Source organism: Uloborus diversus, chromosome 5 (assembly GCF_026930045.1).
Source record: "Uloborus diversus isolate 005 chromosome 5, Udiv.v.3.1, whole genome shotgun sequence".
NCBI lineage: Eukaryota > Metazoa > Arthropoda > Arachnida > Araneae > Uloboridae > Uloborus > Uloborus diversus.
The window spans coordinates 20,223,352-20,247,970 of record NC_072735.1 but is presented as its reverse complement, the minus strand read 5'-3'; the positions used below and the strand labels follow the sequence as shown (position 1 = coordinate 20,247,970).

The window sequence follows — 24,619 nt, the reverse complement described above, 5'->3', positions numbered from 1 at the left end:
TGATCTGATTAAAACAAAAAAATTATCTTCGTACTGAAATGAGAAATTTATATTAAACAAAGTATAGAATACGCAAATTTGCTATCCATTACAAATTTTATTAAGGAATGGCTCCAGATGGGGACGGGTACCTCCCCATTTGAGCTCAAGAAGAGCAATATATGTGATACGACCCCTCCCCCCTTTTCTGAATACCCCCCTCTAAAAGCAGAAGTTGGATCCGCCCTTGATTTATGCATGCTCTGACTGATTCGAGCACTTTATTATGTAAGCATGTATGTAAGTTTGTAGCAATGTGTCTTTTGTCCCAAAGACCCGCCATTTCAAATTTTCTAGAATGGAGGGAGGGGGATAATGTCCCCCCCCTCCATTCTAGAAACTTACATTATAAGTGCTCGAATCAGTCAGATTGTGCGCAATGCATTTAATTTAAAAAAAAAAAAAAACCCACCAAATTCGTACAAAAATGCCCAATTTCAGGAACATTTAAAAAATCCAGGGGGAAAGGGCAATTGAATCCCTGATCACCCATACGACGAGCATGGTTGTATGTGTTGGGGGGGGGGATTCATGGGACAGAACTGCGCTGCCATTAAAATTTTCTTTACAGGTATTTTGGTTTCGTTCTTGGGGGGGGGGGAGGGGTATCACACTCTTGAAGGAAAGGGCACCCCTGCAGATCATGGAACAAACTTTGCCGTCAGGGGCGTAGCTAAGGGGGGGTTTTTGGGGACAAACCCCCCCCCGAAAAGTTAGTCTCAAAAAAAAAAAAAAGAGAAAAAGAAGAGAGAAGAGAAAGGAAAAAATTCCAAGCGATTACACACACACACACACATATATATATATATATATATATATATATATATATATATATAAAAGAAGTAACCCCCCCCCCCGAAAGTCGGGTCTAGCTACGCCACTGTTTGCCGTTGATCTTTTTTCGGGGGGTTGAGGAGTATTTATAGGAGTCTTTTTTCTTTCATTTATGGTGTCTCTTTTTTTTGGGGGGGGGGGACTTTGTACAGATAGCTCCAATGAGTTGTTCGAGTCCCTGTATGAAAAGTTTATGACCCTATATGACTCTACCATAAGTAGATTAATCAACTAACATATAACCAAATTTCACGGTGAAGTTATAATAAAACAAGTAACTGCATTTAAACTGTGTTGTTTGTGGCTAGTGCTTGCTTTTCAAACGTGGTACAATTCGATTTTTTAAAAATAATTTTTCATATTTGCCTCTTATATGACATTAAAAATATTTTTAAATTAATTAAAACGAATTGGATGAATAAAACACAATTTAGGAATGGTTCTTAAGTTCAATTATAAACTAATATATTTAAATCATTAAAAATAAAAAATTGTTTTTGTTAAATGTTTTTTTTTCTTAACTGTACACCATTAATGAAGTAACTTAACTTGATCCGTAACGATTGTATCAAAAGAATTGCTTCATTTTGCTTATCGCCAAATATGGCGATAAACAAAAGAATCTAGCAACCTTTTTCAAATATGGCGGCTGGATTTAGCTGTATTTAACGGACGGTGTTTATCAGCTGACAGGACCAATGTAGATTTTGAGATGGTCAAAAGTATTTAAATTCAGCTCTGAAAGTTTCGCACATTCTCATTATTATATAATCGAGAATTTTGGGACTGTATATTTACATTTAAGCCTGTGCTTTGCAATTAAGTTACAGCTGACACTGATGGCTTAAAATGAAACTTTAAAAGTAAGCAGTTCAGCGTTTGTGTGTTCCATTCTTGGTATTTTTACGATTTACCTTATAACGTCACATTCGTGTTCAATTCTTAAGAAATTTATTTTAATTTGAGATCTTATGCTGTGAAAATTGCCTTTAGTCTTGGCTCAAAAGTTTAAATGTCAATTATTTTGATTAGTAGGAAAAGTTTTATTGAGATTAAGTTTCCTACGATACTTCTAGTGTGTTGCTTAAAAATATGAGATTAAATTTTAATTACTACGTAAAAATGCTGTTAAAACTCGTTCGTTTATGCCACAATTTGGACCGTAATGTCAATTAGATAAATGTATTTCTGCAATTAAGAAATGCAATTCAATGCACGTTTGCTATCTTGTTTTCATATCGCTTTTTTCATAAAATATTCATAACTGCAGTTGTTAATTGACGACTCCTTCTGTTAATTAATTGGGATACAAAAATATTTAGATTGTACTTGGTAATCAACCGGCATTCCATTGACTTTGGCCGAAACTGCTCAAATGATAATCATTGACTGAGTAAAATGATTTATGTCTGTAGAAAGTTTAGTAAAGCCGGGGTGCCCGCTCCTCCTAAGGGCAAGGGCACACCCCCCTCAATATTGTGGAGACATCCCAGAAGCAAGATCCCTCCCCCCCCCCAAATGAGAGAATTATCCCTCAAGACAAGAAGCCCCCCTAAAAATTCCATTGGCACAGTCTGAGCCATGACCCCCCTCCCCCCTAGGTGGGCGAACCTGAGTAAAGTGCAAAGGTGTTGTACATATCTCTCAAAATTTTTGTACATTAATGGTAAGTCGATTAGTGTGCTATAAGGAGCCTCCATTTCTCTGTGGTAGGAGCTTTGCTTCATGTGTCAGAGGTCATGGGTTTGATTCCCGCCGGTCCTCTGAGTGTTGTTTCATCTCTTTGTGCTGTGTTATATATAGATAAAAAAAGAAGTCAAACCTCTAAAGGCAATGCATCCAATTTTTCCATAGTGTTCGTTAAGTTTGGACATGAAACAACATAATGACATAAAGATGAGTTAAAAGTATATTATTTAATTACCTTTATTTATCATTATCCTTTCTCTTGCAGTGATAGAAGAAAACAAAATAGGAAAATGGAGAACATATGAATCTGGTTAATTTAATATTTACTTGCCTTGATCCAATTGAATTAATGTCTTGGAAGTTAGAATTTTGTTTTATTGTTGCATTTCTAACCATTGATTTAATTCAGTGATAACCAGAAATTCATAAAGTCTTTCAACAGCATGAATCAGGAAGAAGTGCTCTGTGCCGCCCTTGATAATACTTCAATTAACCAAGGAGCAGAAGCAATGCTAGGAAACTCCAACACTAGCTGTCCCATAGATGGGAAGCTGTTTAGTCAAATACAAAATGGGGATAAATTTACCAATCAGCCTGAAGCTGATGATCAAGCTAATTCAGAGCATGATGACTATGATGAAGATGTTATGACTGGTTCGTATGGTGAGATTTCCTTGGATAGGGAGCTTCTTAGTGGTGCTAAAAATAGTGATTCCCAGAGCAGTAGGGAGGATGACAAGCTTTTACCGTTTTGTGAAGATAAGGACGATGTTGCGAATGAAGATGGATTGAGGGAAAAGAAAAGACCAGATAGCCTAATCTTAACAAAAACTTCACCAGTTTTGCCTAAAAATGATGAAGCATCTGCTTCAGCTCCAGAATCGGGCTGCGTGCAGCAAGTGCATCAGAGCCAGCAGACATCAGATGGTCGCACAACTAGCGCTGAAGCCTCGCCATCTTTGAGCTCAGATGAATTTGCTCTCCATTCATCTGGTCTTGCTCGAACCGGTAGTGATACTAGTGGACTTTCAGAACTGCAGGGTACTTTGACAGTGGACGGTGACTTGGTGACGTTTGTAGCTGAGGACTTGCAGGAGAAGATCAAAATGAGCAGTCCTGTGTCAAGATGGACAGGTGAGAATTTGTATGTATGTAGCAAACCAGTAAGATTTTAGATACATTATGGTTCTTGTGATTAGACGATTATTGTAACACACACCATGGGACCAGAGGTTTTACATTATATAGATTCTGCAATCAATTTAATAGATCATTTCATAAATTTAGAAAGTAATTTTCTGAATGTATCAATACATATCAGAATAAATTTTAATGTTAATGAGCATTAAAGCTTTAACCATGCAATTTAGTTATCATTCATGAATAAATCTATAAGTAAGTGCATTGTTGCGGACTTTCTCTTGCTTCATGGTTTGTGTAACAGCTGCATTTTCGAGAGAGAGAGAGAGAGAAATCTGGTACTCTTTTACTGTGAATACTAATTGTCATTTAAAAGCTTTGTTTTAAAATTGGAAAGATAAATAACTTTAAAAATTAAAGTTGCTAAAGAATTATTATGTTTGGAAAGTAGAATAGATTTTTTTTCTTTAATTAAAAAACGTTTCATAAAAAGTTATGCATTTTGTGGAGAATCATGTTTATTATAGAGCAGCATTTATTCAACTGTAGTTGTAAATTAAATACAGTAGAATACCTTTGTAACGCCAACCTAAATAACGCAATTCTCTATAAACCGCACAACTTTTCAAAAGTAAACAAAGAGGTTTTGAAGTTTAAAAAATCCCTCTGTTTTGTCTTGCAAACATAAAAATTGTTAGGCAAATTGAATTTGGAAAATTTTTTCATCGTAATTCCAAAGCTTTTAAATGAAAATGAGTATTCACAGTGAAAGAAAATACCAGATGGCTCTTTAAAATACAGCTGTTATGCAAACCATGAAACTAGCAGAAGTACAGGATAATTCACTTTCTTTTGATTGGGAAACATATGGAAGTGATTAGTTGTATTATTATTTATTTGGAAGTGATTAGTTGTATAATTAGTGCTTTAATGCTTATGGCAGATAAAACTCATTCTGAAATGCTAATATATGGATATATTCAGAATATTAAGTTTCAAATTTTGTGAAATGACCTATATAACACCAAACTCAAAAACTTCTGGTCCCAAGGTGTGCGTTATAACAGTCTTCTACTGTATTTACTTTCTTCAAAGCTGGGTTTATGGTCCTAGTGCCTTTTCATAACAAAAAGAAAAAAAAAATCTCTTTTAAATTTTATGAAATTTTTATTTACTGAGTAGTTAAATCTTTATACAACTGATGTTTACAGGATGAAATTTTCCTGGTTTTCCAGCTTTTTCTGTTGGTTTTAAGAACCTTTCTTCAAGTTTCATAGCCTTCCTATTTTTCTTTAAAATATGAAAAGATTCCAATTTTTCTTAATTTTCGGTTCCCGTTTTACCTTTTTGAATCTTCATCCACTGCAATTTCCTCTGAAAATGCATTTTTGAAAAACATGCCAATGCCATCATTAATCATGCTTTGCTGATACTTTCAGGTATGGTTTGAGTTTTATATCTTTTTGCATCGCAAGATTTTTTAACATATACAAATACAAATACAAATACAAATGTGACGACCAGCAACAGGCTCTGGGCCCAGCTAGGCTGGTCCTAGTCAATTAATTAGTCCCCAATGAAGATCAATGGCCCTCTTAAAGCTATCCACTCCCTTGCTCATTACCGCCTCTTCCGGTAAGCTATTCCAAGTGCCCACGACCCTGCTAAAGTAGTAGTTTTTCCTGATTTCCAAGTTAGCCTGAGATTTAAATAGCTTAAAACAATGACCCCTTGTCCTGCTTTCCCCGCAAAAATTTAATCCATTTACATCTTTCATTTTGATAAATTTAAATAACTGAATCATGTCCCCTCTGACTCTCCTTTGCTCCAGGCTATACATGTTAAGCCTATTAAGTCTGGTATCATAATCTAAATCTGAGAGTTCCCTTACTAATTTAGTTACCCTTCTTTGAACCCTTTCCAATACAAAAATATCTTTCTTCAGATAAGGCGACCAAAACTGAACAGCATACTCCAAATGAGGTCTTACTAAACTCCTATATAAAGGCAGAAGAACTTTCTTAGATGCTTTATGCCTTCTATATGCTTATTGTATTTATTATTTTGATAATTCATTTTTTTCTGCAACTTAATCTAAAAAAATGTGATTTGACACTCATGGTCTCAGAGTTTAATGAAAATTAATGTGGTTGCTCTTTTTATGCACTTTAGAAAGCAAAACATTTATAGTAAATCTCAAATGGTTTATGTTTTATAACTTATCAAAATTTTTGGGATTTAATGGCTTTTCATGATTAAATGAGGAGAACTGCAAGTTGTTCTTTTGATCCTAAAATAATATTATTAAAAGTTTAAAGTTATATGACTTGATTTGAAGGTATTATTGTTTATTAATTTTTATCTATTACTGAGGATTACAAAAAAAAAAAAAAAAAAAAGTTTGAAGTTACATCAGTTAGTTAGCACTTTATACAAGAAAAAGAAGGTCCTAAAAGAATATTTTAGAAATTATAAATTTTGGCTGGCCAGAGCAACTGTATTTTATGTAGTAGAAAAGAAAAAAAGTGTATTTTAGTAAAATACTGTTATTTTTGACTTTTAATACAAATTGGAGCGGTAAGGACCCCCCCCCCCCCTGCTAAGTCCCTGTTTCAATGCCATATAAAATACTCTTTGAGTAACATTTCCAAGATCCAGAATTGCTATACAGGCGTCCCTCGCTACTTCGCGCTTCAACTTTCGCGGCTTCACTACATCGAGGTTTTTTCTAGTTTTTTTTTCTTTTCAAATATAGTAATTAGCCTTTTTTATGTGCTCGTGAAAACTTTTTTTTACAAGAAAATAAAGTGCATGTCTTTTAAGTAAGGTCAGCTTTTAAGTAAGGTCTAAGAGGCTAGTTGTACTAGTTGAGGGAGTGGAGGTATGGAATCGCCAAAGAATGTGTAGGGAATCTCTATCTCATTTTAACCCTTACGCACTAACTGGAAAGTGTAAATCACTGTATTATTACTAGGGGATAAATACATCTGTAAATGGTGTTCAACAATGTACTAGCTTTTTAAGTTGTACATGTAAATGTAGAGGAAGACGGGGCACCTACGATCACTGACGGGCAATTGATTCTTCATCGAACAAGTTGAGGTTTTTTCATAGACTACTCGTAGTGTGTAAGAACTGCGTGTGTGTGTGTGTAGTTTAATTTAAAATAATTAACAATGTGATGTCTATTACGTCTAACATATCTAATTTTCTCATTTTGTGCAATATATTAAGTAGTACAATTGTAATGGTGGCTAAGGGTGCTGTTTCATGTCTAGGGGGCTCTAACTATGATAAAAACCTATTTAAATTGCCGTAAGTAACTTTTATGCTCTCTAATTCGAAAAATATATACAGAATCCTACTTCGCGGAAATTCAGTTATCGCGTTAAAGTCTGGACGAATTAATCGCGATAAACGAGGGTTTACTGTAATGCATAATCCTTCCAATTTCATTTTTGCAGTTTAACTGAATAGCTATTTAGGAGATATTGCAACTTTTTTTCTTCTTAAATGGAATTTTCTAATGGTTTGAATAAATGTCATATGTTTTATTTATTTATTTTTTTTTATTGACATACTTTAGCTAATATTTAAAACTTAAATTCAACTTATTTTACAGAATCATCATCTTTTCCTGGATCTCGTTCCTCTACACCCAGTCTGTACCGACAAACTCTGCAGCCTAGCGTTCAAGTAATAGATCCAAATGTTTTGACAGATTTAGAAACTCATGCTAAAAAAGTGGCTACATGTGTTGATACTATGCTAGAAAATTTGAGTGGTACTTTACAAAGTGTGAGTACTTTTTTACGTTAGTTTGCTGCAGCAAATCTCACTCTACTAATTAAGCCCCAATAGGTGTGATTCTTACTTTTGAAGTTTCAAGAACGTGTCAAAATGATTTTGTTTTCGTTTCGAAAAATATTTTGTTCAGAATGTTGTAAAATTTAAACAATATTTATCTTATAACAATCTTAGTATCTGAAATTTTTTGGGAAGAGAAAAAAATTGAAGGTATCAAGTTTTTGAGTTATTAAGGTTTTGAAAAAATCACCTTGAAAATTTAAGTAAAATGTTCTTTGTAGTTTGGAAAATTGTTTTTTGCAATGGTGCTCTCAAAACGCTTTGAGGAAGCAATCCCCTATAATCGACTTTAAAAAAAAATTATGTAGGGAAAGTGGTGCCAAAATAAAGATCTTGTAATTTAAGATAAGAGTTTGAAGTTACTTGCATTCTAAGTATATTAGTTATATATTTTTTGCTGTTTGTGCAGTTTATTACAGCTAACATTATTTTCTTTTTTAAATAGTCATTGATTTATTATTGCACTTTTAGACAAGTGGTATCAGTCTAGTAAGGTAAAGAACATTTCGCCGCCCCACATAATATAATACACCACTTCGAATAATATATGTTGAAACCAATGTTATTCATTGAAATGGGGCGGACAGTACTAGAAATGCCAGAACATTCATTTTGACTGCTCTTGCAATATCAACAGATTTCTAGAAAGTCTATTTTTTCAATTTTCCTAAGAACTTCAAACAGTAGACTATCAAATCAGAATTCAATAAATTAAAATTCACTCAAAAAATATCCAAAACATATTTCTTTTACAATTCCTTTCACTTACTGCTTCCAATCTAGAAGAAATGTGTTCCAGCTTTCCCTCCTTTCTAACCATCCACTTCTTTTGCTAAATGTAACAAAACTGATTTTCTTGGCACCAGTGTGACAAATAAGCCATCATATGTCGCATTTTGCAATCAAAAATTTTGATTTAATGCCTAGATTTCCAACCCTAGGTGCCAAATTTGATGCCTAAAGTCTTGGATGACATAGAAGTTTTTCTTCCTGACTCATTGTAATTAAGAACCGTAATTGACTTGAAAGATAAATTTGTCAAAAGTAATTTTGCAGTGCAGTCAATTTTGTCTTTAAAAAAGAATTTTCTTTTTTTATATTTTAGATTTTTTAACTATGCTATTGGCCGTGTAGCATTTCTTTTTAATGTACTAGGGGTCTCTGCCCCCTGCTCCTTGGCGCTTACCAACCTCGAAGTTTGAATCACTAAGATTTAAATTGTCTGGAAGGAATAGGATTAAAAAACACGTTTTGAGTTCCATCTCAAACAAAATGAAAATCCCCCTCTCTCTCCCATAGAAAATAAAATTTAAGCAAAGAGCTTATTCTTAGAGCACAATCCCTTTCCCACCTGAAGACAGAAAGGGCTTGATAGAAAGATACTTAACCAAAATATTTAAAAAAAATGTTTTGAAAAGCACGCTTTCCCAGGTACCAAACTAACTTGTACCAACTTGCACAATTATAGGTGCTTAAATCAAATGGCTCCTGAGCATTGCAAAATAGCAGTTTTGTATATTTGAAAAGTTATTTTGAAATTTGTAGTCTCTAGTAATATATATTGCTCTTTAGTTCCGCACTTGAATTGATTTGAGCCTAGGACTGTTCGTTAAAATAGAAACCTTTATATCTGCTGTTCTAATTAATTGGGAAGCTTGAAACAAGCTTTACTTGATGCAGAAAAAAAAAATCTTTTTTGAACAACATCTAAGGTTAAGGGGTGTGGGAAATCGTTTATCCTCCTAATTAGCAATTTATGCGAAATTTTAGCTTAAAAAATTAATCACAAAAAGCTAAATCTATTTTTAAAAAAAGAATCCCAGGTGCTGACCCTCGTGGTTTGAAGTAATTTTGTACAAATTTTCAAGGCTGTAGGTGCTACGGGGTCTACAGGATGCAGGTCAGACACAGATATACTTTCACAATTTCTTTGACCTTACTTTTTTAAAATATTATGTAGAATTACTTTTTTTGGAACTGATGTGATATACCCCATCCTTGGCGACTTTTTCCTGTTGGCACCAAGAAAGCGTCGCCAAGAAAACGATGTATAACGACATATGTCATACATCGTTCTTAGCGATGCTTTTTTAGCGCTAACAGGAAAAAATCAGATAAAAAAACATGATCAAAGCACTTTAGAACATAATATATATGAAAATAACATAAAACCACAACAAAAAACATCACAAATATACGCTTCAAAAATACCAGAAACTAGAAAGTTTTTGTACACAAAGAACAATGACTAGAAAGTATTTAAAATGCTTAAATTGAAAAATTACTATAACAGCTCACCAATGAAATATGTACCAATAGAAATAAAAGCTATTTTCCAACATGCATTTCATCGAACAAAAACTTTCTCATATTCTGCTAAAAAAGAGCAAAGCGATTCAAATTGCGATGTTTAAAGCGAAAAACATCCCCAAAATCAATAACTATTTCAGCCAAAAAAAGCGCTTAGTTACTCAAATTTCCACGTATGAAAAGTAGAAATGTCTCAACAGAACATCCTAAACATAAATAATACAAAAATACCATACATTTATTTGCTATCCAGACATGCTTTCAAAATACCTATTATATTTTACATAAAATAACACCTTTATATTTTTATAAAATGCTGGAGTCAACTTATTTTCAGAAATTCAGTACCTAAAGGAGGCACGTTAATAGAATGTCTAAATAATTCGTGACATCAATAAGAATTAACTTTTAGAACAAAATAACCGTACTATTTTTGTGAAATTAATTTACATACAGTAAAAATAAAGTTAAAAACTACAAGAACCCCTCAAGGATTTGTAAAAACAAAGAATTTCGGAAGTGAGAGTTTTTTTTTTAAATTCTAAAATAAAGAACTTACCTTTTTATGGTATAAATCCTCACACTCAGTCTAAAACAATACATCATATGACAATGGCACATTACAGATACACACCACGTTGGAGTTAACTTTTAATTAACGTTCAAGTTTGAAGAAACTGGCATTTTCTAATGTTTTTACTTCAAAACACAACTACTGAATTTAAACTAACACAAAGTAAGCTTTCCTGTAAGGTATATTCAGGGGTCTGTCCAGAATTTTTCACAGGGTCCGTTTTTTGTGAAAAATAAAATAATTTTGTGAAAAATCAATTATTTTTGTGAAAAATCAAATAATTAAAAATTTTTTTTTTCTTCTTGTAAAAACGAAAGTTTAGACTCTTGAGATGGTGGAAACTGCATCATTGACACTTAAAGTTGAGTGTTTTCTCTCTTTTCTGTTGAGAATATCATTCTTGAGTGTTTTTCTAGTATTTGAAGAGAGGGGGGAGGCATCGCTCCCTGGGAGATGGGCACCACTCAAGTATCAATATTTATCTACCATTCTACATCATGTTAAATTATACTAGAAATGTTTTTTGTATAGTATTTAAAATAACTGTAAGAAAAAAAATTATGCAGGGGTTCAGCATTTAACTTTTTAACCCAAGACACTGTTTAAGAGCACAGAGTTTCGTTCAAACCTTATAAACTCCGTGATTTTCACAAAAATAAAAAAATATTTTATTTGTTTACCTCTTAACTAAGCGTACTAAACATCGAAAATTCGAAAAATCAGATTTCCACAGCGGATGCAAAGAGATTGCAATCCTCAAAGTGAAGGAATCAAAAGTATAAAAACGGCTTGTAAAATAAATATTTTTGATTAAATTACTTTTGAATTGAATTTTAGAGTCCTATGATAAACATATCATTAATATCTGGACACAGTTGAAGCAAAAATAAATAAATAAATAAAATAAAAAATAAACCATCGATTCAGCATTTTAATTATTGACTCATAAAAGAAAATGGAATTCCTCTTTAAAAACTTGAAATAAGCTTTGTTACAAAAATAAAGAGACTTTTCATTTATTTGCATCCTAATAAAGCGAAGTTAGCTTGAAAAAAAGAATAAAATATGATTTTCATATCGGATGTAAAAAAGATTGCGTTTTTCAAAATGTAGACATCTATAGAAAAAAATAACGGTAAATAAAAGTTTATTTAAAGTTAATTATCCTTTTTAGTATCGAAAAACCAAACCCATATAACTTTCTCCCAAAATAACAGTTGAACATCGCACCACCAGACACTAAGTGGCGATAAGTTTAAATTTTGTAACCCTGCCACCCATACTATCCTCTGTAGTTCTAAATTCATTTCGCTGTATATTATTGATGATTAAATCATGAGTGGGGAGAAAAGTGCTTACTACGCCTATTCAGAGAATGTTGACGCTTTTCCAAAGAAGTTTACAACAACACCGCTGCATAAAACAAACAAGCAAAATTATAAACCAAACTGACTTTCAGCTGTTAATTTCTTTCAAAGAAACCAACAACATGCATTATATTTATTTGGCGGTAGTAATTATTTATGGCTTGCAGGAGCATCACAAGAGTGCCGATTTTTTTTTTCCTTTTGCAAAATTAGCTGATTTTGTATAAGTTGATTCCTCTAATTTAACTTTAAATATGCTGTATTATTTTAATTTGAGATTTGCTCATTCAATAAACAATTTGTGAAAGATCTGTTTTTGTTTACCGGAATTTTGTGAAGGGTCCGTTTTGGTTGATCGGATTTTTGTGAAGGGTCCGTTAACGGATCCAAATTTGCTCTGGCCAGACCCCTGATATTGCACGAAACAACACGTATCTCTCCTACGTGAATCCAAGTAAACAACCCAAGTAAACAAGTTTGAACGGATCTAAGATTCCCTTCGGGTTACCAAACACAGGTTAGTTTCGCCTGGGATGCCATGCTTAAGAAATTATCGCCTCATTGGTGAGAAAAATATTTCAATATTGTGCAAAAAATCGGATGTCGCCAAATGGGGGGGGGGGGGCATATCGCATCTGTACCCTTTTTTTTAAATATTCAGCTACATGAGGTTGATTCATTAAAAATGGTACCTAGGTTGTTCATTTTGATTGTAATATGTATCCTGTGTTCTGTCGATTTTAATACATATTGTTTATGATCATAAAATATAAAGAAGAAAGGAAAAAAGAAACATGAGCTTTTATGAAAAGACCTATGGCATTGGGCATTTGCCTTAGCCTGAAACCAGTTCTGAGAGGCACTCAAAATTACAAGGGCCTACCTATTATGTTGCTTATGTTCATGTAAAAAAATTTGGTTGTTGCATTGATGGCAGATTTTGCAATTTATTTTCTCAAGAAAGAGAAAAAAGAATTTATTATCAGTTTGATGTGTCTAAATTACTAGTAAATAACATTTATAAAATGAAACTTTTTCCTGTATGTTCTTCATGCATGAAAGAAAAGTGTTAAACCTAATTCCTCTACCTTTTTTTCCCTAATTCACCAAATAATATTAATTTTACTGAGTTTAATTTTTATTCATCAGTTTGAATTTTCAAATGATCCAGATAAATAAACAATTTGTTGTTCTTTTTGTGCTTAATTTGTCCTATTTCATATACTATGTGATAATAATAGAGCTTAATATGACTTTACCGCAGTAAAATCTATATTGAAAAATGTTAACTGAACCTTTTAGTGTGAACTAATTTTCTAGAAGCAGAACAAATTTTCAGTACAGTTTAGGATTTAATGCCAGTTTAGTTTTATTGTGTTTGGAAGTTTTGCTTTTATTATGTAAAGAATTAAATAAAAAAATTTCATTATGTATAATAATTTTTTCTCCTTTTTTAAAAAAGATTTCTTCATTAACTGTTGACTGCATGGAAACATATGAAAACTCAGTTTGCAAAACCTGTGATGCTGTAGATGTAAATATTAAAGTAAGTTTCTGCAGGAGATTTCACTTTTCATTTAATACTGCATCAAAAATACCAGTTTAGAAAGTAATAATTATAGCAATACATAATTAAATGCTAATACTTTTCATTTCAGGAAGCTTGTGCATTATTAGTACTAAAAATCTTAAACAATCGATATTATCAATTGTGCATGATGTTTTATGCTTTTCGTCATTGAACAACTGTCGACAACCAGGGGAAAGATACATAGCATTTGAATGAAACAGGAATTAATAGAGAATGCCTCTTTTAAAATTAAGAACGGAATAAATTAGATAAAATAAAAAACAGTAGTTACATTTTTACTCTATAAATGAGTTCATATTCACTTTAATTCAAGTTACTGGGGTGAGATTCTTCAGACTTTTCATAATTTTTTTAAAGGAAGTTTTACTAAAACTTTTGTCCATTTTATCTGTTTATGTGAACATAATAATGCGTCAAGTAATGTAGGCTTATTGAAAATTGTACTGTAAATTTAAAAGAATCTTCAATGAGCTGCTGCTACATTTACAGCACAGTGATGAATGGATGGAATTAGTTTTAACAAAATTATTTTTACATATATGTATGTATACTGTCAGAAATAGCTTGCATAAATTATTTTACTTTTAAAAAATATGGGTGTCTGGTTTGAACATTTCAGAAATCTGACAAGCCTACTGTTATATGCATAATAAATTAATCAAAAAAGAAAATAGGCTCTAATTAACTTGCTTCAACGAGGAAGAAAACGTTATCATATCAAAAATAATGTACCCACCTAATAGGGCAAAATTCATTTTGCCCTATTAGGTGGGTATGGTATACTTTAGCATGGAAATAAAAACAAATCCTATCAACAATAATTATTTCAAAGTAAAAGCCATGGTTGCAGAGTTGGAGTCAATCTTATTTTGTGGTAAAAGAGTCTGATTTGGGAGTCAAAGGTTTTAAATTCAAAGACTCGGAGTCAGTCATTTTTCCTTAAATTCCGCAAATTTGCCAATTTTTACAGAGTCGGAGTCTAACTTTTTTTGGGTTAAAGGAGTGGGAGTCAAAGACATTAAATTTCCAAGAGTCGGAGTTGGTCATTTTCCCTCCGTGCCTAACTTTTTGCCAAAGCTATGGAGTCAGTGCGACTAATTTTCAGGCACAGGAGTTGGAGTCGGAAACAACTGCCTCACAATTATCGGATTAGGGAGTTGGTCATCAAGAGCTATTTTCAATAAAATTTGTTTGAAGTAAATCCACCTTCAAGTTTAGTTCTATATTGACTTTTAGTTGCGCCATAGGTGCTAATGTTAAGGGATTTGAACTGTTCAAAACTGAACGGAAAATTGTTCAAATCAAAAATACATTTTCTAAACATGCTCTTGTTCAAAAACTTTTTCTTACAAAATTTATTTAATGCAAATTTGCCTCTAAGTGCAGGATTTATATTTGTCTTGGATTTCCTCGTAGGTGCTAATGTTAAGCTTTTTTGAACTGTTCAAAATTGAAAAAAAAATTGTTCAAATCAGAAAATGAAAAATAGGAATAAGGTGTCCTCGCCAAGAGCTTTTGAACAAAAAAATTTTTGTTCGAATCGCACTATTTACTCAAAAGTTATTGGGGGTGGGGGGGGATACACATTTTCCCCCATCTCAATACCCTTCTTTTCAATTTTAAATTTTTCGATATTCATTTAATTATTTTATTTATTTTTGACTTTTTCTTGTTTTTTACAATATTTTTAAGATGCATTAATTCTTCTTTCATGCTTTTTTCTTCTTTCTCAGTTTCTTACTGGGAAAGTAGGCTAAAAAGTGAATGACTGTCCTTTTGAACAATGATATTTATTTTATTGTTCTTTCCCTCATTTAATTTCTAAATTACTGTTTAATTTTTTAATATTTCATTTCTTACATTCAAAATCATTTTTTGTTTAAATAAAACAAAAATGAAAATAAAACTTTTATTTTTATTTGTGACCCAACTACACTTAGAGATATATTTTTATTTAAAATAAATGCACCATTTCACTGAAATCGTAATTTGTCCTTTATTATTACTACTCTTTTTTTTGAAAATACTAAATAAACGGTTTAAATATTGAAAATACTTTAAATAACGGTTTTGGTAAATTTTTTAAAGGACAATTTTATTAATTTTCTAACTTCATGTCAATTTTTTTTAATGCAATAAAATTTATTTATTTGAATTTATTCCTTGCTGGAATCAAATCAAAATTTTCAGAATGGAAAACAGTTGTCTTACCACTCGGTCGCCAAGAAATAATTTACAAAATGAACGATAATTGCTTTATGAATCTAAACCTAAATGCAGTGAAGCCCGCATAATAGAATATCAGATAACAGAATATCCTGCTTAATGTAATAAAATTTCAGTGTACTGCACCTTTGATGCTTGTTATTGTTATCCTGATTAATGTAATATCCCACTTATTAGAATAATTTTTTGAGGCAAATTGCCCATTCCATTAAACGGGCTCGATTGTACCATATTTTGTGATTAAATTTTCATCAGCATATTTTCTTACTGTTAGCTAATTTTTTCTTTTCCTTAAAAGAGTACTAAACACTTTCAATTTCCGTAAGTACTTCTCGCAGAGAGATCACTCGTAACGGTTTTAAGGGAACAAAGTCGTTCAAATGAGTGAGGCTAATGTACAGGTAAAAAAAGAAAAAAAATCTTTTGTTGAACAGATCATTAAAGAAAATGACATTGCCCATCTCTAATTCTCCATAAAAAATTGTTTTTTAAAAGTTTGCTTTTCATTAGGTAAACTTAGAAAGATGTGCATTTTTCATTTCATTGTTATGTAGTAATAGAAAATCCATGCTACCTGTCGACCATCCTCTTGTAATCTGCTAATGATACAAAACCAAACATCTTGCAAGGCTGTGCCCAAGGAATAAATTTTAGGAATTGAAACTTTCCAAATGGAAAAAAAGTAATAATAAAGCAAGGAAAAATATCTGCCTTTATTTAGAGCTTAAGTGCAAATGGTCTTCTTTTTGAAGAATGTTCCCTCTAATGTTTTCCGGAATCCCCTTCTCTTCTTTTCAAAGTGGAATTTGAGAAATTTAGTGAATTCACAGCTAAAAAATTTATGTTCCTTCTAAAGTGGTTATGGATGAATACTATATATATGGATGAATTCACTTTTCACTGATAAATACTGTCACTGACACAATAAACTAGTATATGATAAGTAATTTTTGTATTTTCAAATATTTTGCTTCATACCATGTTATTTCATGATTTAATGCTAAATACAACTTAGAATAAGTCAAATTTTGTGTGCATTTCCAACCTTTTTATAAGTGTTTCATACTGGATTGACTAAATCAGGAATGTTTAGTCCAATCCCAAGTTTTTTTTTTTTTTTTGTTCTAATAAAACTTAATTGGGAATGACTTATTGATGCAAACTTTTTCTGGCTTGAAATGTCTATGTATAAAATTAATTCTTATTCTAATCTATTTTTTTTCAGGCAATATATCAATTAGTGGCCAAATGTGAAGAATTGAGTAACTCAATGGGACCTCTTTATCGAATCTCAGAAAATATGTATCCTTTGTCAGAGTTTTGCTGAAATATTTGAGAGTTGAGAATTAAAATAAATAAATAAATAAAATTTTTTTATATATAGATAAAAAAAATTGTCCAATGAACATGCCTCACTCATTTTAATTCTAAAATTTAAAGCTAGACACATACAAAGAAAGATTTTTAAAAACTTGTGGTTAAAAAACCCCTATTGATCATTTTAGTGCATGCAGTTCATCAATAATACTAATTCCAAGCAAAATTAATGTACATCCATCTCTTCATTATTGTTGTTAATGGAATGTGTTTCTCTATTTGAATTGTGATCATTGTAGTGGAGCTTCTCTATTAAAGGCTCATAGTTACTAGGGCAGGGCCTGATGTTTAGTTTTTCAGTTTTATGATTTAGAATAATACCAAGAAGGTCCCTTATTTTAACTGTATAATATAAACTCAAAACAAGAAGTTCTGTCTAGAACTAGACAGGCCTACTTTCCCGTATACCCATACTACTTTCTAGTACCTGATCAATATTCTCAAAAATAGCTAAAATCGCAAATTTTTCCAAACATATTTTTAAAATACTTTAAGCTGATTTCTAGGAATAAAATATTCCTCACTCATCTAAAAAAATTAAATGCGTAATAAAAATAAAAATAGCAGCAACTTTTAAACAAAGCAGCTAATACACTTTTTTCCATTAAAAAAATCTTTAACAGCTTTCAAAACGAAAAAATAATAATTAAAATTAAAAAAGCTCATTAAAATAAATACATCATATCAAAAAAAAAAAAATCGTTTCTTTTTCCCCTGTTGCCAAAAACAATTTTTTAAATGAATTAATGTATTTACCAAAATAAATAAAAACAATAAAATGTCAACTTAAAGAAATAATTTTCACTGTAAAAAAAAAAAAAAATCTGCGCATATCTTTATGTAGAAACATAAATGACTTCGAGTTTATTCGCCGAAAACTGAATACCTAAATTAAAACTAGCGTAAAAATAAAAACAAGTCAGATCAACAATAATTATATCACAGTCAAAACCATAGCTGAGGAGTCGGAGTCAATCTCATCTTGGGGTAAAGGAGTCGGAGTCGAATATCTAAGAATCGGAGTCAGTCATTTGTCCTCCGTGTATAAATTTTTGCCAAAGCAACGAAGTCAGAGTCTAAGTCGGGGAGTCGGAGTCCGATTAATTGTCGGAGTCGGAGTCAAGTGCCCCTAAGTTCTCGGAGTCGAAGTCTGTAGTTTGGCGTCAAGAGCTATTTCCAACAAAATTTTGTTTGAAAAAAATCCGCCGTTAAGTACGGAATCTACATTGACTTTCAGTTTCTCCGTAGGCGCTAATGTTAAGGGATTTGAGCTGTTCAAAATTGAACGGAAAATTGTTCAAATCAAAAAGATATTTTATATACAAGTTTTTCATCAAAAGCTTTTTTCTACAAAGTTTGTTTGAAGCAAATTCGCCTCACAGTTCGGAATTGCCTTGAATTTCCCCGTAGGCGCTAATGTTAAGTTTTTTTGAACTGTTCAAAATTGAACAAAAAATAGTTCAAATCAAAAAGTGAAATATGGGAATGAGGTGTACACGCCGAAACAAAAAAAAGTTTGCTCGAATCAGACTATTCATTCAAAAGTTATTGGGGGGGGGGGGGGGACAGACAGACAGACCAGCGGACCAACAGACATTTTTCCCCATCTCAATGCCCTACTTTCCAATTTTTAGTTTTTCAATATTTATTTAATTATTTTATTTATTTTCGACTTTTTTTTGTTTTTTTGCGATATTTTTAAGATGCATTAAGCCTTCTTTCATGCTCTTTTCTTCTTTTTCTGGGAAAGTAGGCTAAAAAAGGAAACATCAGGTGTTTCTTATAAGCTGTGAAAACTTAAAAAATTCTTGTGTTTTTACGTAGCTTTATGTTGTGTACATATGTGTGAAAAATTCTCTTTAACTTCACTCTAGAAAACAAATTAAAAAAATGCTTGATCAGTTGGAACATATCGTTGAGCAAAAATCCTGATGATGTGACGCACATGTTTTAAAACACACATACATTTTTTGTTACGTAATAAATCAATAAATAGTTCTTGTTATATTTGATTTCATATAATTTATACCTAAACCTATAAATATGTGTATGTATGCATAAACCTTTTCACTATGGCAAGCATTTCAGAAATTCAATCCATTGTTAGCATTTGTTTCTATTATTACAGTTATATTTCACTTATGTACCCTCTATCTTATATACATTGGTCATTTACATGATTTTTTTCAGTAGTCCATATAGAATAATGCTCACTGTGATTCATTGATACATACAACTTCACAGTGACTAGTCTCTCCGTGCATGTGATAGTTTCGCTAATTGGCGGAAATCCACAAATTTTAATCCTCAGACTCATTCCACTTTTTGGTTATTCCATTTTGGTTTTAAATTTAAAAAGAAAAACACTGAAAGTTTACAAAAAATTCTTTGTTAAAAAAAAAAAACTTTGTATTTTTTCTTAGCGTGCTTTGTATTGTCAACTGTTGCAGAAATGATAAGTAATATGAAAAACCAATTTCAGAAGTGCTGGAATGTAATGTAAACCTATATTTCCATGTGAAAATGAAAGATTGCTTGGAGTTTCAGTGCGAAATTTTTTTACATCCTATACAATTAGATTTTTTTTCATTTCAACCATTGTTAAAGTTTTGTTACGAAGTGAAGAAATTGATTTTCTTTTTATTTTAATTAAAGTTTTAGTTTGAAAATATAGATGCACAATATGTCCATTTAACGCTAGTAAATTATTTTAAAAAGCAGTAAAAAAAAAAAAAACACGAGGAAGCAGTTCCTAACAAGTAATCTGGGGATGAAAAACTAATATTGTTTAAAAATATGTTTGTTTCTTTTGATTGAAAATTAATAAAATAAAACATTAATTGATTAAAATAAAGAACTTTTCTCTAATTAGTGATTTTCCGCAGTTTTCGATCTTCAGTTTTGTGGAATCCCGTACAAAACATTTAGCTTTTTTCGTACGGGATAACATGTCTCTAAAAAAGGGTCTCCAAGTACTACAAATTTTTTTCATGAAAATACACTTCTAAAGAAAAATTTTCACTAAGTACTCAGCAAAGAATAGCTGAAGTCTCTGAAAATTAAAGTGAAGATTGTGAGATGATTGGAGTAAAAGTGGCAAATAATGTGATAAATTTGTTAAGTACAGCTTAATTGAAAAAATGAATCAAATGAAAGCCATTTCAATGAATGGTCAATGTTAAAATGAAGATAACGGTGTTGGTAATAATAAATCTGTAGCAAAAGGTTCCTTGTTTTTAGCTTAATTCAGAAAGTAATGTAACTTTCCCATCTGTCTGAGCTCAAAAGAAGTTTTAAAACTAGCAGATTAAAACAATAACAGTACCCTATTTTAAAATAATTTTAATGATAATATTCCAAAATCAGGCAGATGAAACTTGGGCAAAACCAATTTCAATGAGCCGAAAACTTCGACAAGCTGAAGTGAATCTTTATTCTTGCCTGACTGAATGGAGAATTAATATTATTTATTTTCAACAAGCCGAATTTCATTGAGTCAATCTATTCAATAAACTAAATTTTATTTCATGACTATCATCAGATTTTCCTTGCTAATATTATTCATAAGTCAAAATAGTCCCCCCCCCCCCCAAAAAAAAAGTATGAAAGTAAGAAACAGGTGCCATTGGATCAAACTGGATCTAATCTTTGACATAAATTTTGAAATCGGTGGAGCTCTTTACAGAAGAAAATGAAGATTCTATCAAACAAATTTTATGGATTTTGTTGCAGTTGATAATGGAGTTAAGTCACAGAGTAACTTACTAATGAAGATATTGCATCATGGACTTGAGAAAATAGCAAAAACGTTTATGGTGATGAAGAGAAGGAAGAACTTGAGCTAGGTGGTAAAATTATCTTTTATTCAAGATATAAGAGCAGCAGCAGATGTATTGCACGTTTTCAGAGACTCTCGTCCGAATGTTTCTGACTCTTCGTTTGATGCATTAAAAGTATTTTTAGAACAGTTTAATGAAAAAACAAATTTCTGCCCAGAAACAATGTTTCATTTCAGATTTTTTAATATAATTTTTTTTTAGAGTAAAAATTTTTATATTTCAGCATAACAGTTCAATTTGTTTTCCTATACAATATCCCAAATTTATATAGTGATTATATTACATTTTCTTTTGTCAAGTATTTAATCTCCTTCATATGAAACAGTGAGAAGCAAAGGGATGTAAGCGGACATTTCACACATTGAGTAAAATGCGTTTAAAGACAACATCCTGGGTAGGCTTTCATTTTTTTAAAAACTATACTGTACAGCAACACCGACCAGGGCTACTAGTACTATGTCTTGCCCCAAGGCAGAGCCCCCATTGCATTCCCTACAATTTGTACTGGCTATTTCTAAATTTTTAATTTTGCCACTTACATCCCTTTGCTTCTCACTGCCTCATATGTTAATCTATCTCTTTCGCTAATATCATAAATTTAATGAGTTACAGTGTTAGTATTTATTTCAGTCTATACTTTTTTTTTTGATAAGTTAAATTTTCCATACTCAAATTTTTTTTGATTTCCGTTTAACTTTGACCTATCAAAGTTTCACTGTATACACATTTTCTTTGAACTCTTAAAAAATCAATGAAAAATAAATCTAATATTTTTCTGTATGTTCGTTAGGAGGATTATAGCATTTTCCTTGTAGTCCCTTGAGTCAGCACATACATCAGGTTATTGATATACATATTTTAATTATTCTAGTTGTAAAATAAAATAGCTATCGTATTTGTAGGAAGTAAATCTTCTTATGCCATACTTACAAAATTAGCAAAGTAACATAAAGGGGGGTTATTAATAGTGCCATAGCCAAAAGGTTAAAAAATAATTTTGGAATATCATTACATACACATATTTTATAATACAACATGTAAGCATGTATGTGATATTCTGAACCTTGCAAATATGGTTATTTTTGCATGCTCAAAGTCAAATTATTTGCAAAAATTTATGTACTATTATATTTATGTATCATACGATAGTAGAACCCCCCACCCCTCTTAAATTTGTTTACTAATTTGCTGTGATCAGTTATTGTTAAAACTTTTATTTGTATTTCATCGTGAATTTTGTAATAAAATGTAACATAAGTTTTGAAATGTTTTTGTCTGCCTTATTAAATTTTTTCCAAAATCTTTTTCATATGTAAATCCCTTTTTCAGTTTTTGTAATCTTTTATTTATTTTCTGGACGATGAATCAAAATTCAGTTATTAAAAATATAGTATAACCCTGATTCAACGATTGTCAAGGGACTGAAAAAAGTTATTGTTAAAGCAAGGATATCGTTAAATCGAGGAGCATAGATATTCAATGCAGTCAAATAGGGACCAGTTAAATGTATTATTAAATTTAGGAAATCGTTAAATCGAGTGTCGTTAAATCAAAGCTATACTGTATATGAATTTAAAAGTTAGATACTTGATTTCGTTTGTCCTAAAAATAAGTTTTAGGAACAAAATTTAGAAGACAACAAAATAAGTTGTGTGAATTTTATTTCCTAATGCACTTTGGAAGTTTTTATTTTAAAGCTATAAAAACTTTTTTAAAATGTTTAGCTTATGTATTTAATATTGGTTATTTTCCGAAAATGGTAATCTTCAAGAAAGAGTTTAATGGATTTGCAAATTGATTGATTAACTGAATAACTATTGCAGTTCTTTATAAACGTATTAAAAGCAGAACAAGACAAGACATAATAGTTAGCTAGCAATAACTTGACTATTCCTAAAAAATTGCTTTGAAAAATCGTAACAACACAATTTTGAACCATTGATTTTTAGTAAAAAATAGACTTTGATTAGGCATAAGTTTAAGATTTTGCTGTTAACAAAATGTGAAATATGTTGTAGGAGTATCCTTAATTTTAACCTTTCTGACCTGTTTTCCCCCTGCAAAATATTGTTTAATTTTGCAATTAAGTGGAGAAAAGTTTCTTTAAAGTATATTTAGGGGGGATTGAAGTTAGGTTGCCTCCCATCCCTGTAATACATGGCAAATATAATGCTACCCACTCCTGTTTTAATTTTGTTTTCTATTCCTACAGCCACGGCTGCCCCCAAATAAAGCTATACTACTTTTGAATTGGAAACCTAATTTCCGACTAGGCTGGCAGCCTCTAAATTTATTGCCAGCATCATTAATTTACCAGCCAGTTAAATTGTATTTTGTGTAAAAATAAACACTTAAAAATGTACAGATATTTTTATATGTGTCCTTGTAGTTGAACTGTCTTTCATAATTATGAATGTGTTAAATTCGAAGAATCTAATTTCTGAACTCCATTCTCCTAAATTTGCTGCTCTAGGCAAGTGCCAAGTTTTATGCGCATAAATGTAGGTATGCAATAAAACGAATATAAATAAATGAAAAGAAAGAATTAATTTTCATTCAAGGATTATCATATGGTTCAATGAAGTTAATTAAATTGTCATTCAGTATGCTGGTTGTGAAATCTGTTACAAATAGAAGATTAATCACTTTTGAAGATCTACTAGCATTTTGCTAATTCACTTATGGCAACATACTTGCTCCTGTAACACATATAACTTATCATAATATTCCAATTGCTTTTATTTGTGTTCCTAAGTATTAATCTAGGTTTGAACTTTCTTTTCAGTCTAATGATTTTTTTTTAGCTTTGAAATAGCCAGTAATGTTATTTTATCGTAAGTACACTAAAGTCATTTTCTGTAAGTCAGATTCAATAAAACCTGATATTTAGAAGAATTCCCATTATGTAATTGAAAAAGCCTTGGAAGCCATTTGAAGGGATAGAGCTCCAATAAATGTTCACCTTACCCCACTCTGTCCTGGGTCTGAGCGGCTGTGTGATTGCAGTTGATGCAGCGGGCACATTGTTTCAGTAGTACCACAGAACTGTCTGAACATTTTTCCAGACAGCATGGTATCGCAGCTAGTTAGCAGATACTCTATGCACAATTAACTGAGAATGTATGTTCCTCAGCTGTCATTTGGGGGGTGGGGGGCTATAAATAATGTTAACCTTGACCAGTTGTTAAGCATCAGTGACTGGTAGACTGAAAGCAAAGAACAAGTGAAAAAGCTTCAAGAGGATTTGGATCACATTTCTTCGTGCGGTACGTTGAAAAATGTCGGGTGCTTCATCTTGTCATGGAACTAAGCATGCAAGCTATTATTTACAGACATCTATCATAAGCAAAGGAGAAAGTTGTAGTTGATTTGGGTGTCTAATCCCTCAGGAATAAATTTATTTATCAGTACAGTGTAGCAAGTAGCAAAGCCAATAGAATTTTGGGTTTTAACTATACTGCCGTGCTATGTACAAATCTTCTATCTGCACTGTTTATCAAAATTGAGTTATGGTCACCAGGTGGTTCTTTGTCACATATTTCCCCTAAATACAATGTTTTATGATCATTTGCTAATGGGAAATATTTTTAAAAAAATTCAAAAAAAGTTGCATCTGAATCAAATACATGGGAGGCGCATAACTTCAAACGGCATTTTCTCATTTTGAACTTGGCTGCAGATACGACTTTTGCTCTTAACACAGCAGCATGGATCTATTTCATAAAAGTCTAAGGAAGTTCCACCTTCATACAGAAGTTTGCTAAGA

At 31.5% G+C, this 24,619-nt stretch overlaps 1 protein-coding gene across 1 annotated transcript; it reads left to right on the top strand.

Moving 5' to 3' along the window:
• The first annotated feature begins 3,095 nt into the window (after positions 1–3,095).
• Positions 3,096–19,057, top strand: LOC129222827 (BLOC-1-related complex subunit 6-like). The gene is made up of 5 exons (XM_054857378.1): positions 3,096–3,675; positions 7,325–7,500; positions 13,283–13,366; positions 16,863–16,939; positions 18,889–19,057. The coding sequence occupies exons 1-5, from the start codon at positions 3,210–3,212 to the stop codon at positions 18,944–18,946; spliced, it is 861 nt and encodes a 286-aa protein (XP_054713353.1). The 5' UTR covers positions 3,096–3,209; the 3' UTR covers positions 18,947–19,057.
• Positions 19,058–24,619: the final 5,562 nt, after the last annotated feature.

Coding starts and splice junctions, on each gene's coding strand:
- LOC129222827 (XM_054857378.1), top strand. CDS start 3,210: ATGACTGGTTCGTATGGTGAGATTTCCTTGGATAGGGAGCTTCTTAGT. Junction 3,676..7,324: donor GGAGAAGATCAAAATGAGCA/GTCCTGTGTCAA, acceptor CTTATTTTACAG/AATCATCATCTTTTCCTGGA. Junction 13,367..16,862: donor CTGTAGATGTAAATATTAAA/GTAAGTTTCTGC, acceptor ATTTTTTTTCAG/GCAATATATCAATTAGTGGC.